At 50.1% G+C, this 13,177-nt stretch overlaps 1 protein-coding gene across 1 annotated transcript in view; it reads right to left on the bottom strand.

Moving 5' to 3' along the window:
* Positions 1-660: 660 nt before the first annotated feature.
* Positions 661-13,177, bottom strand: part of CACNA2D4 (calcium voltage-gated channel auxiliary subunit alpha2delta 4) — a 112,752-nt gene continuing 100,235 nt past the window's right edge. Inside the window, exons 30-38 of the mRNA XM_049884806.1 lie at positions 9,291-9,361; positions 8,763-8,838; positions 7,549-7,601; positions 7,138-7,193; positions 6,782-6,802; positions 4,278-4,395; positions 1,890-2,002; positions 1,525-1,607; positions 661-765 (exon numbers count right to left, since the gene is read on the bottom strand). Of these exons, the coding sequence (XP_049740763.1) occupies positions 661-765; positions 1,525-1,607; positions 1,890-2,002; positions 4,278-4,395; positions 6,782-6,802; positions 7,138-7,193; positions 7,549-7,601; positions 8,763-8,838; positions 9,291-9,361 (696 nt within the window). The remainder of the gene's footprint in view (positions 766-1,524; positions 1,608-1,889; positions 2,003-4,277; positions 4,396-6,781; positions 6,803-7,137; positions 7,194-7,548; positions 7,602-8,762; positions 8,839-9,290; positions 9,362-13,177) is intronic.

The following is a 13,177-nucleotide window of genomic DNA, read 5'->3' as shown; positions in this document are numbered from 1 at the left end:
GGTCATGTTGATGTTTCCTAAAAGGATTTAATATCTGTTCCTATTCTGGGTCTTTCCCTTTAATACTTACTTCTCTGCCTTTTTTTTTTTTTTTTTTTTGCTCCCATCGAGCTGCTCTCTCCCATGAACCTCACTCTGTGGAAGCTATGTTTTAGGTGGGGGACATGTTCTTGCCTTACTGTCATCTCTGCCATTGGCCTTACTCTGCTTTGCTTTTATTAGCACGTGTAGGTCCTTGGATTCTCCTGAAGACCAGCTTGGTTCATTAGAAAGAGCTGATCTTCCTTTGGCTGGGTCTGGACTTCTGGAGAATAGGTGGAACTAAATTCTTCAGTCTTGGTCCAGGTTGAGCTCAAGCTGGGCTCCCAAAGAGAAGGTAGGAATGATGCGAGGATGCCCATTGAGACTTGGGGTGGTTGGTACCAGCCACCCTGAAATGTCTTTGGGAAGTGGCTTCTGGGACACTGGACTTGGTTTCTTGTTCCACCCAGTGGTGTTAGGAGGCAGGGACTGTTAGCCCAAAACTGAGATGTGCATTGACCTGGGGGAGGTGGGTGATAACCCGGCTGAACTGAGCTGGATCGTACATAAGTTGCTGACTCTTTAGACTGCATCTGAAAGGTTCGCCTTTCCAAAGCAGAAGGTCAGACTGGTTGGGTGTCACCACAGAAGCTGGGGCAGTAGTGCCCAGGCACACAGAGGCAGTAGGAGCAGGGGGAGCAAGGCTGAGATGGCTGAGGTGCCGCCACAGTCCTGGGCATTCTCCTGTGGACCCCAGAACAGAGAAGAGAGGGTAGTATTCATACTGATGGGGCAACCATCCCAGCCAGAGGGAGCAAGAGGTAAGGAGGGAGGCCTCTGGGACTACAAGGGGGCCAAGAGCATGGGGACAGACAGACATTCCAGAAAGTGGAGGAGGCACTGCCACCTTTCTTAGATGTCTGCCGTTTGGGGGAAAGTAAAGGCTGCACACTCAGCCTGAGGCCTGAGCGCAAGCCCTTTCTCTCTGCTACAGTGGCTGTGGGGTCAGCCTCTTAGAATGGCTTCTAAGAGCATCTTTGATGTGACTTATTTGTGGCAGCCACAACGAGCAAAGACTACAGTGTGTATAAAGCACTGGCTCAGGGCTGATACATGGCATGTGCTCAATGAATGGTCACCGGTATTATGCACATAGTGGCCTCCATTTGCTCAGAGCATTTGGAGCTATGTAGCAGGGATGAGGAAAACATGGAAACGCTGTGTTTTAAATCACCAAGGGCCCAAACCCTGGGAAATGTGACCCCCTCTGTGTAAAAGCACCCTTGGATTCTGGTTGATGTAATGGTTTGTATTGAATGACACGGGGGCCTAAATGTGAATGTGTGTATGAACATATTCCACTGAGATGTGTCTGCACATTTGAATTCACAATATACAGGTATCTCTGCAAGTGCACAGGTGGTCACATAGCTGAGCAGTGCCCCACTGGCAGAGAATTTGGGGATGAAGCTCAGTCTCCCGCTACCACCCCGAGATCCGCACCTCTGGGTGGAAGGCATGGCAGGAGTCTGGTCGCCGGCGCAGCTTCTGGGAGCGCATCCTGTCACACTTGACAGAGGCATTATGTGCAGAACTCTCTGTCAAGGTAAATCGCTCATGACCAGAGCTGACTCTGAAGGCTCTGGAGAGACCAGCTCTAGAGCTGGTGGGATCAGCTGCCTTGCAAGCAGCTTCAGGGGGCAAGAGGAGCACCGGGGACGAGGGGAAGGGGCTGGAGAACAAATAGTGATGCTTTGTGGGGATGTTGGTGGCGAGGGGGCTGAGGCCCCTCAGAATTTGAGCCCTTCAGTGAGGACATCTGCACCCCCATTCCCCCTCCAGTCCATCCTAGGGGGTTGGAAGGATATATTTGACCTCTGTAGCCTCCTGCAGGACTGGCGGGAAGATGCTACAATCACACGTGGAGTCTGTCACCAGGAGGAGGAGGTTACTCTTGGGAATCTGTTGCATCACAAACATCCTGCAGCAGAAGAGAGAGGTGGGGTCATGGAGCTTCATGGCAGGCTTGGCAGCTACCCAGAAGGGCTTCTAGGGAAAGAATTGCTGGAGACTTCTATTATATTATTTTTTATCTAGTATAGGGTTGAGGTGGCGGGGTACAGAGCAGAACCACGAAGCAGTCAGATCAGGGGCAGCTGTAGGAACCGTCCTGGGCAAAAACTCGGTCTTAACGGCTTATTTTACCCACAAGCCTTTGCAATAGCACTGCTCCTTTCCTAGCCAGTTGAAGAACATGACAAAGTCCAAACTCAGGCACTTTTGAGAGTGAAAGGCGTTGTTATTAATATACGCAGGGACAACAGGCACAACTCAGGACTGTCCCAAGCAAATAGGGATTTGTGATTATTCTTGCTCCGGGTGAGTGTAGGGTCGCTATAGGGTCGCTATGAATCGGAATCTACTGAGGGCACTGGGTTTGGTTTTTGGTTTTTGGGTGAGTGCGGTGGGGGCAGTCCCTGTGAGGAAGATGCAGTGCTCAGGCTTGGCCACAAGGTGGCACAGTGCTCCTGCACACAGCCCAGTAGAAGGAGCGGAGGGTTATACTCAAGACCTCGTGTATTAACCCAAAAAAACCAAACCCAGTGCCGCCTAGTCGATTCCTACTCATAGCGATCCTGGTGTATTGTGTAATAGTAATAGCTGCCACTTAGTGAGCGTTTGCTAAGGGCTGGGTAACACACATACACACATATATACATATAAATATGTATATATGTGCGCATGTAAATATTTAACCTTCACAACTGTTTGTGAAGTTGGCATTTTGCCGATGAGAAAACTGAGGCTACAAGAGGTTAAATAACTTGCTCAAGATTACACAGTGAGGAAGTAGCAGAGCCAGTTTTTTTAAATCAAATCTGTCTACTCTAAAGTCCTTGCTTTACACCTTAGCGTTTACTTTATCCTCACCTAACAAGTCTTTGGGATAAGATCACAGATAACAATAATCCCAAGAAAACCACCTCCCTGAGGTTAAAATCTCTCCCAGCATCACACACTAGTAAGAGATTGAACCAGGACCTGCCTGATGCCAAAGTCTGAAGCATTACACTACAAAATAATTTGCTTGAAGTCCCTGGTCAATGGCAAGTCTGGCTGAGGGAACACTCTGTAGGAAGCCATTCATTGCCTCCTGGCCCGTGACAACTTCCCGGGGCGGGGGAGGTCCGCCAGAGGTTTGGGAGCCTGAGGTCAGCAACAGAGAGCTTTCAGACAGGCCTCCCTGCCTACCTGGGCCAGGACTTGGCAGAGTTCATTGGATCTAGCGGCCTCTACCCAGGAGAGAGCCTGCCTGGGGCTCCTGCCTGAGCCTAGGCTGGTCCCACACGCAGGAGCCAGGCCTGGGGCTGAGATGCCGACTGTGGTCTGATAACGCTGTGAAGGGAGGCCTGGGGCCCCCCTCCAGCCCCACCCACTCTGCAGAACATCCTCAAGTTTTCATACTTCTCTGCGCAGGACAGAGCTGGATTTCTAAGGGAGAGCACACTTGTTTCGTTTCTCATTCTACTTGTGCCTTCAAACATCACCCGATGGAGTTGTAGCCCGCACCGCCTCTGACGGGGCTAGCGTGTAATCACGTGTGCCTACTGTGGGTATCCATAGTTTGGTTCTCTAGCTCCTCTCCCTAAGCTGGGAGTCTCTGGGTAGTGTAATGGTTAATGTGCTTGGATGCTAATTCAAAGGCTGGAGGTTCAAGTCCACCCAGAGGCACTTTGGAAGTAAGATCTGGCAATCTGCTTCTGAAAAATCAGCCAGTGAAAACCCTATAGAGCACAGTTCTACTCTGATACACATGGGGTCGCCATGAGTCAGAATTGACTCAATGGCAACTGGTTTTTTTATCCCTGAAAAAACAAATCCATTGCCCTCGAGTCAATTCTGACTGGGTAAATGAGGCAAACACTGAAGGAGCCCCCAGAGAGGCTATGGAATTATTTTTTCTGTCTGGGGTGGCTTTGGGGCCTAGGGGTGGGGCCTATTGCAAGCATGACAAACCTTTTAATGTCTCCACCTGCCCTCTCCTTATACCCTCTGCCTCGGCCTGTGTTTCCTTCACTAAGAAAAATGAAAATAAATAAGTCCTCTGGGAGTGTGACCTTCTGCTTAGAAGCATTGTCTACTTCCCTCGCTCTGGTCCCTGATGGTTACAAAGCCCCACTTAGACATCTCTCTTGCCAGGGAGGGGAGAGCGTGCCCTTGACCCGGGCTTGGCAGAGCTGCCCATGGAGGCTTACTTCTGGCAGGCCCCACAATCGATGATCCCGTTGGCCTCCTGGATGGCTGTCTGGTGCACAAACACAGGGTACTCCGTGTCGCAGGGCTGCAGCATGTCCTGTTTCTTATGTTTGTGGGCTGCGGGCAGACAGAGGCACGGGTATGAGGAAGCAAGTTGCAGAGTTGGGAGGGGCCTTAGAAGTCATCCCCTGCTGGATCTTGGCTTGAACACTTCCGGGGCTGGGAAGCTCACTATACCCCTAGTCCATTTGCAAATTTGCTCAGTTGTTTGAAAGTTTTAGGGACAAGTAAAGGGGATGGGAAGAAGGGACGGGAAAAGGAAGAATAAAAGAAGCGGGGTGGTATCTCAGTTTGAAGGGTAGTAGGCTGGGTATCAGGGCTTCAGGCGCTGCTCAATAATCACACACCAGCCCTGTGACCTTGGAACAGTCTTTTCCTCTCTTTGGAAACCTGTATCCTCAATGTGTAAAGTCCCTGGCTGACACAAACAGGTAAACACTAGACTGCTAGGCAAAAGGCTGGCAGTGTGTATCCCCAAGAGGCGTCACAGAAGATAGGCCTGGCAACTTACTTCTAAAACGTCACAGCCTAGAAAACCCTATGGAACAGCTCTACTCTGCACATATGTATATAAATATGTATGTATGTACACATATATATGTACACATGGATTTGAAATGGGCTTCATGGCAACTAACTAACAACATCCTTAATGTAAGCTGGAGGAGGGCGTTGGAAGTGCACCATCTCGAAGACCCCTTCCAGCACTGGTATCTTGAGGGTATCAATGAGAGGAGAAGGGGTGGTTTGCGTGGAGACTTTAGCCCCCTAATCTTATCACACCTCCCATTCACTGTAGACAAGTAACATTTTCTGAGTTTAACTAACCAAGAAAAAAAAAAGAAACCATATCTGTTGCTGTCGAGTCGATTCTGACTCAGCAACCCTAGAGGACAGAGTAGAACTGCCCCATAGGATTTTCCAGGAGCAGTTGGTGGATTTGAACTGCCAACCTTTTGGTTAGCAGCTGAGCTCTTAACCACCGTACCACCAGGACTCCACACAGCTCTCGGACAAGCCCTGGCCCTGCCCCTGGCCCTGCCCCTGGCTAGGCCTAAGCTCTTCCTGTACAGCAGGTACACAGCAGAGCATTGGGGACCCAGGACCAGACTGCCAGGCTGGGGGAGAGCTGGGCAGGTGCCAAGACCACCTAAGCCCAGGAGACTCCCTCCCAGCACTTCACACTCCTATGTGATGCGTTCTGCTTCATTAAGACAAGGACCAAAGATGGAGGGAACCAAACTCAGCAAGAGGAAAAGTATAGCCCCTGGAAACCCTGCTGTGGAGGACAAGTGTCTGCTCCTGCTGGCCAGCTCCCAGGCTGAAGGAACTCAGGAGTGGTTGTTGCAAAGAGCAGCACCACTTCGTGTAGAAAGCATCCCTATTTCATCAAAGCACTTTCCTTGCCTTTCATTTGTTCTCGTGGCATATCTGTGAAATAAGGAGGGCAGGTAGCATTGTCCCCATTTTTAGACCTGGTCGTAGAGGCATAGATGTGACATTACTTTCTCAGGGTCACACAGGGGTTTAGTAGGAGAGCTGTAGGCTTCCCTAACTTCCACACCCAGAAACTTCTTTCCAGACCTTGAAACCAAGAGGAGAGGTCAGCCTATGGCAGAAAAGTCCTAATGAGAGGAAGAACCACAGCTCCTACCAAGGTCAAGTTGATCTCAGGGCAGCTTCCCTTCCTGGCTCCACTCCAGATCAGAGAGCAGCAGCTCTGGCCAAACCTATGGGAGCCCCAAGGCCAGCTCCTCTGCTTCCAGGCCAGTTACCCTGGCTTCCTGCACAGTGGGGCCCCTCAGATCAGGTGGTAAATTTATCACAGTAATAACTGTGATAACAATCACAGTGACGATACAATAAAGTGACTTTTCCAAGGTCACATGCTGGGGAGGGGCAGGCAGCACCTATACTCGAATCCAGATCCTTGGCCTCCAAGGCCAGGCTGTTTCTCTGAGGACACTGAGGACTGACCAGTCTGGGCCTGGACTGCTGGTCAGAGAGAGAAGCATGTCTAGGGAGCAGCTGCTCAGAAGAAGGAGAATTCTGAACAACAGATTGAGGGGAATCCTCTCAGCTTTTGCAAAAGAAATAAAATCATCTTCAAGATGCAACTGCCAACGGGTAGAGGGGAGAAGCAGTGCTTTGTCCCTCCACCCCACCCTGCCTCACTCTGCTGTTAGCCCTGTTTTCCGGTGCAGGGGGATGAGGGGCCTGTTCTTAAGTAGGTTGTGACACATGGTTCCTGGTTCCTGTCACAGATACCAAGTGACTGAACTGCCCCTCAGAGCTGTCCTGTGAAGACCATGGGGTGTGATTTCCAAAAGGAGTCTGGAAATGTGGCAGGAAATTGGACAGTCAAGAACAGGCCCTTGCAGCTCCCAATGCTTCCCCAACCCACCCTTGGCCAACCAGGGTCTCCTCAGTGGGTATTACTTACAGTGATGGAAAACAGTTTTGGCTGCCCAGGACATGAGACCCAGCACAGGGTGGACATGGCACAGGAAGGGCATGATGTCACAGGAGGTCAGGATGTCACAGGGTGATGATGTCACACGAAATGAGTGACGTCACACGAATCAGTGATGTCCCGGGATGACGTGGTATCACACAGAGAGGTGAGGGGAGCCAGGCATGAGAGGAAAGTGGCGAGAGCAGATCAGGCAGGATAAGATATGAGCAAGGAACCACCCCAGAGTCCCCACCCCTGTCAGCCACCCTAGTGCTTAAAGGTCTCAAACCACCTGACCAAGATGACACTGACATTAAACCCACCAGCCATGGAGGTGTACTCACCCTCGGCCCCACTGTCCGCATGCCAGGTGCCCCAGGCACTCCACTCCAGCAGGAACCTGTAGGATTCAGGACTGAATCTCGGAGGCCTTCTTGCCCTCCCCATCTTGGTCCCTGAGGAGCCTGGAGCGACAGAGCTCCTGGAGGGCCTTGGCCCACCCCTCTCTTCCTCCAGGTCACCCTCTTCCTGACTTGAGGGCTCCAGGGTAAGCAGAGAGGCCCCCACCCCAATACAGTGGAGGGAGGAGGGACCATGCATACATGGTCAGGTCCACCCAGGGACCTTGCCCTCTTTCCCTGGCATTGGTACCGGGTGTGGTGTCTGGACCTCAGGAAGATGGCATCCTCATGAACCACACCTGCATGTGTCTTCCCCGCCCCATCCCTGTCCCCAACCTCAGACCCCCTACTCACAGCAAGAGCTCATTCAGCAGCCACCTGGTAGCAGTCAGGAATGCAGGGATTGGCTGGAAGAGAGAGGAGACAACACCATTAACACTCAGGCCCAAGCACCTTCCCCTTGATCACAAAAGAGACTGGAGAGACTGCTGTGCAACCTGCTATAAGCAGCTGAGCAGCCCCTCCTGAGCCCACCACCTCCCAGCCCTTCCCCAACAAGGGAAGCATGGTAAAGCCAGTTATCTGGAAAATTCCTGGATTAGACAACAGGGGGTTAGACAATGCCCATCAGGAACACTGTTCAGATCCTCATCTTGATGAACCACTTACTGGAGTTTCTAACAGGCCTTCGAACCAGTTGGTTCCAGTTCAAACCCCTGCTGAGATGGCGAGACTACGTCTCACATACTTTGGACATGTTATCAGGAGGGATCAGTCCCTGGAGAAGGACATCATGCTTGGTAAAATGGAGGGACAGTGAGGAAGAGTAAGACCCTCAATGAGATGAATTGACATGGTGGCTTCAACAATGGGCTCAAACATAGCAACGATTGTGAGGATGGTGCAGGACCAGGCAGTGTTTCGTTCTGTTGTACATAGGGTTGCTATGAGTCCGAAATGACTCTAGGGCACCTAACAACAGGTTCCCTGCTGAGGATTTGCATTTCTAACAAATTCCCAGGAAGTCGTACGTAAGAATCACCTGGGGATCTTGTTAAACTGTAGATTCTGATTCAGTACATCTGAGGTGGAAATGCAAACTCTCAGGAGGGAACTTGTTAGAAATGCAAATTCTCAGCAGAGGTTCAAACCTGAACCCACCAGTTTGAAGGCCTGGTTTCTATGGTGGCAGCTGCTGAGGACCCTTGATGATTTGTGTGGTAGTGTTAGGGGTGAGGTAAAGTACATAGCAATGAGAGGGTCACAGCCTTATTCTGTCTGCCAGAGGTCCTGTTATTGCACAAGCTGCCAGAGCGATTCCCCTGAAGCCCCAAAGATAAATCCTACAGGCTTGGGGGTGGAAGCAGGGGCACAAGGCAGACATTGGAGAGAACTTTTTAGTCAGAGTCAAGAATGGGGCTCTGGGGCCAGACTGCCTGTGGCTGGGTGAGAACAGAGACCAGTGAGGTGGGCAGTGTTGGCTGGATAGGACACAAGTGGTGACCTCAGTCTAGGACAGGGCAGCAGACTTGCCATCTAGCAGAAGGAAGGGCTGGGTTGACACTCACGCTGGTCAGGGGCTGGGCCGCACTGTGGTGGTGATTCGGGGGCTTGCACATGGCCTGGTAGTCGTACATGGTCACTCTGAAAATCAGACACTGGATATGTGAGTCCAAGATCACCGCCATCCCGGGTCCTGCCCCAGGGGAAATTTGCTAGCAGTGTACTCATTCACTATGACTTATAACGGAGCATGAGTTAGGGTGGAACAATCACCAGCAGCACGTGCTGAAAATTACATTTCTACACTTTGAGTGGTTTAAGGAAGTCAGTGGGTAGCAAATGGCTTCCTCTCAGCTCTCCTTCTAAGGTCTGAGCTGGGGGCAGGAGGACTCCCACAGCAATGCCCACATGACTTTCTGGCCCTCCCCCACCTCACGTCTGGTCCCTGACTCCAGAAAGGTTGCTTTTGGAGCTCTTTGGGGCTTTCATTGTGGGTTTTTGAGGTCAGGATCCTGAGATCCGTCTGAATGATTTAGCATCAGAGCTTCCCTTGGCTGTGTCTACTCAGACTGGGGGAAGCACATCCCACTTACTGGTTGAACACCCCCATGCTGAGCAGTTGGGTCATAAAAGCACCATCCACCTCCCCCAGAAATCTTCCTGTCTGTGAGGAAGAGAGAGAGAGATTGAGAGAGAGTAGGATGAAGCCTTCTAAATCTACCTCTCTACTCTGGGCTTGACCCTGGCTCTAGCTGGACCTTTCCCTATAGATGCCAATCAAAACAATCCAAAATGAGTCCATTCCACCCACTCCCCTCTCCTTCAGCCTGCTCCTTCTGCCCTAGTCTCTATTTCAGCGCTTTTAAAACTGTAATTGCAATCCATCAGTTGGCTATGAAGGAGCCCTGGTGGCTTATGGTTAAGTGCCCAGAGGTTGGTGGTTTGAACCCACCCTGCGGCTCCATGGGAGAAAAACCAGGCAATCTGCTCCTGTAAAGATCACAGCCTAGAAAACCCTGTGGGGCAGCTCTACTCTGTCACGGGGTCGTTATGAATTGAAAATTGGTAGGACCTGACAACAGTTGGCTATGAAATCAATCTAGGGGTTACAATCAAGAGTTTTTTTTTTTTTTTTTTTTTAATGGGTCTGTAAAACTTAAATTGTTATCTGTGTTCTATGTGTGTCTGTGCGTGTATGTACTGGGTCAGATGTAACATGTATTTCTGTGTGTCATGGTCAAGAAGGCCTCAAAAACATGGGTTATCTTACCAGTCAGCCAAACAGGTTTGAGAGCTCTGGAGTCGCCTTTGATTTCCCCTCCCCCCCTCCCACTTCTCATCACCCCCCCATATCCAGTTAATCAGTGTGGCCTGTGGATTGGCCACTCACCTTTTCCAACTCCATGGACAGTGACTTCTCTAGACCCTTGTCCTTTCTCAGCAGCCACATCACCCTCCTAATGGCTCTCTCTCCCCAGTGATTGCTGCCAGGATATTCTTGGACTATTCACAAGCTCAGCTTGTGGGGAAGGGAGCTGGGAGCCCAAGTCAATGCTATGTCAGGTTCTCTAATAGGGGCCCTTCTTCAGCTCCTGGGCCTGGCCTCAGTGCCACCTCCCCAGGCCTTTGTTGACAGGAGCATGTCAGTTGTGCAGCAGGTTAGGCTGGAGGTGAGGGGAGAGGGCTCAGAGGAGAAAATCAGATCAACAGATGGAGAGGCAAAGAGGAGGAGGAGAGTGGGGGCCAGGGAATGAGGGAGTGGGGACCCAGTGGACACGAGCAGAATCCCTGCTCCTGTGTAATTCCCTCCATGGAGACTAGGTTCTATGAAATTCCTAAAATAATGAAATGTACTATACTAGTAATGGAAAGAAGTGCATCCCTGGTGCAGGGGCTGAGGCCCACTTCAAGGAAGCAAATGATTGTGGGGAATCTGGCCTGGGGAGCCGAATGGACCCCAGGACCCTTCTTAAGGAACTGGAGATTTATTCCAGACAGGGGTCCATCAGAATTCAGGGCTCCTGGGCACCTGATCAGCAATCAGAGAAATGGTAAGAATAATAACAAAAAACTAAGAGATGCAGTAACACACTGGGGTAGTAGCTCCAGTAATACCCCGTGGTTTCTAATGCTATACTCAGATTTATAATGTGTAAATAGAGGCCCACAGGCCTCTGACTGGGCCCAACCCTGGGATCAGGGGAGAAGTTAGGAAATGTCACTTTCCAAATGGGAATTCAATAAGAAGAAAGTCCTTACACCTACAGTGTGCTTTGGAAAAACTCACTTATAAAATTAAAATGTCAGGATGCAACCACTATGAAATGTAGGATAAAAATTGTAATCTCAGAACCTGACAGGTTAACGACAAAAGCAAACAGGAAAAAAAAAAAAAAAAAGGAGTTGGAGACAAAGGCATTCAGACTTGGCAGAGGCTCTACTGTCTCTTTGCCTGGAATGTCCTGACTACCAAAAACAATTTTTTTGTTTGCACCTTTTATTTGCGAGACACTCAGTAGGGGAGTATGGTTCAAAAATGAATGAAATGGCCATTGACCAAGAGCTGGCAAAACAGTTTGGACAGACAGGAGCATGTAAACCATGAGTCAGAACAGTGTTTGATACCGTCACCTCCAGTAGAGGTATGAACAAGTGGGGGACCCATTTGTTCTGACTGGGAGGCCAGGAAAGGTTTCACTCAAGAGGGCATGGACAGAACAGGGAGGAAGCAGAGAGGAGTCAAGGGCATTCCAGGGAGAAAGCAGCAGGTGGGGAGGCCAGAGGCATCCAAGTCCTGCCTGTTCTTCAAGATGCAGCCTTAAAGCACTTATTCACCCAAGTTCTCCCCGATTCCTCCAACTTGACTGATCCCTCTCGGCTGGGGACCACTTTCTGCTACTGCAGTTACCACGTGTGCATCGTTCCCTATTACTGGACAGTGAGATCCCATAGGGCAGAATCCATCTCTCCGCCCCCAGAGCACTGCACTTGTCTCATTCATGCTTGCAATTCAGGGCATATTTGCCGAAGGGCTGCGTGAGTCAGTGACAGAATGGATAAATGACCTGAGTATTCTGCTCCCTAGCAAGGCCCAGTTGAGTGGGAACAGCTTTCTGATCAGCCTGGCCAAAATTCCCACAAGCCTGGCCTGTTCACTTTCTGAATTCTAGGACTATTCACCAAAAACCCTGTTGTTCAGACACTTGATTCTGAGAAGGGAGAGCCCTGAGAGTAAGAAAAGTGTATCCTGAACACTGGGAAAATGTATCCTCCTCTGTAAATAACTTGATTTTCCGGTATGTATCACTCTGGCTGAGAATATCCATTCTTCTCTTCTTCAGTAAGGCAACCCTGACCTGAATTATGGTAGCATGTACTTGGAGTCCCTGGGTGCTATAAACGGTTAATGGACTTGGCATCTAACCAAAAGGTTGGAGGTGTGAGTTCACCAAGAGGGGCGCTGGAAGAAAAGCCTGGTGATCTACTTCTGAAAAATCAGCCACAGAAAACCTTTTGGAGGACAGCTACTCTGATATGCCTGTGGTCGCCATGAGTTGGAGTTGGAGTCTACTCAACGGCAGCTGTTTGATTAGCATGCGCTCAGCTGGAGGACTACATTTCCCAGACCCTCTTGCAGCTAGGGCTGGCCAATGAAATGTAAGCAAAGGTCACTTCCAGGTATCTCTTTAGACCGAGATGACTGCTAAGAGGAGCACCTTTTGCCTGTCCCTCCCTTCCCCCTTCTTCTTGCCTGGAAAGTGGACAAAAAGGCAGGAGCTTCTATAACCATGTTGTAATCTTAAGGACAAGGACACTTGGTGACTTCAGGAAGCCATACCAGCCCTGGACTGCCTTCACCCAATCTTCTTTTAGGTGAGAGAAAAAACCTTTAATTTGTTCAAGCCACTCAAATGAGGACTCTATTCTTGAAAGCAGAACACAATCCTAACTGATAAAGTTTTATTTGCACTTGGTCAGAGCAAATCAGTGCCCCAAAGTAGGTAAACCAATTGAGTTTCCAAAGCTGTAAAATAATGCCAAGGTCCAAACCCTCAACTTTGGGCCCCATTTCAATTCAGGACTCCAGGCTGTATATGGACCTGCAAGCCAGCTAGCTCCACTTTAACTTGTCCCAGTACCCAAGCAAACACTGCCACAGAGACTATGCCTCTTTATACCCACAACACTATAAAGAGGTTCTGGAGGCCCCAGGCCTCTGTGCCTGCAGCTTTACCTCTGTCTTGGTTTGTTCATATCTGGGGACGTTGTTGTTGTTAGCTACTATCAAGTTAGCCCCCCGACTCATGGCGACCCCATACACAATGGAACAAAACCTGCCTGGGTCTCCACCGTCCACATCATCAGTTGGGGATCAGATGATTGTGACCCACAGGGCTTACATTGGCTGACTTTCAGAAGTAGCAGGACTTTCTTTTAGCCCACCTTAGTCTGGAAACTTTGCTGAAACCTGTTCAGCATC

This window comes from Elephas maximus, chromosome 4 (assembly GCF_024166365.1).
Source record: "Elephas maximus indicus isolate mEleMax1 chromosome 4, mEleMax1 primary haplotype, whole genome shotgun sequence".
Lineage (NCBI taxonomy): Eukaryota > Metazoa > Chordata > Mammalia > Proboscidea > Elephantidae > Elephas > Elephas maximus.
This window is presented reverse-complemented; position numbering and strand designations above follow the sequence as displayed.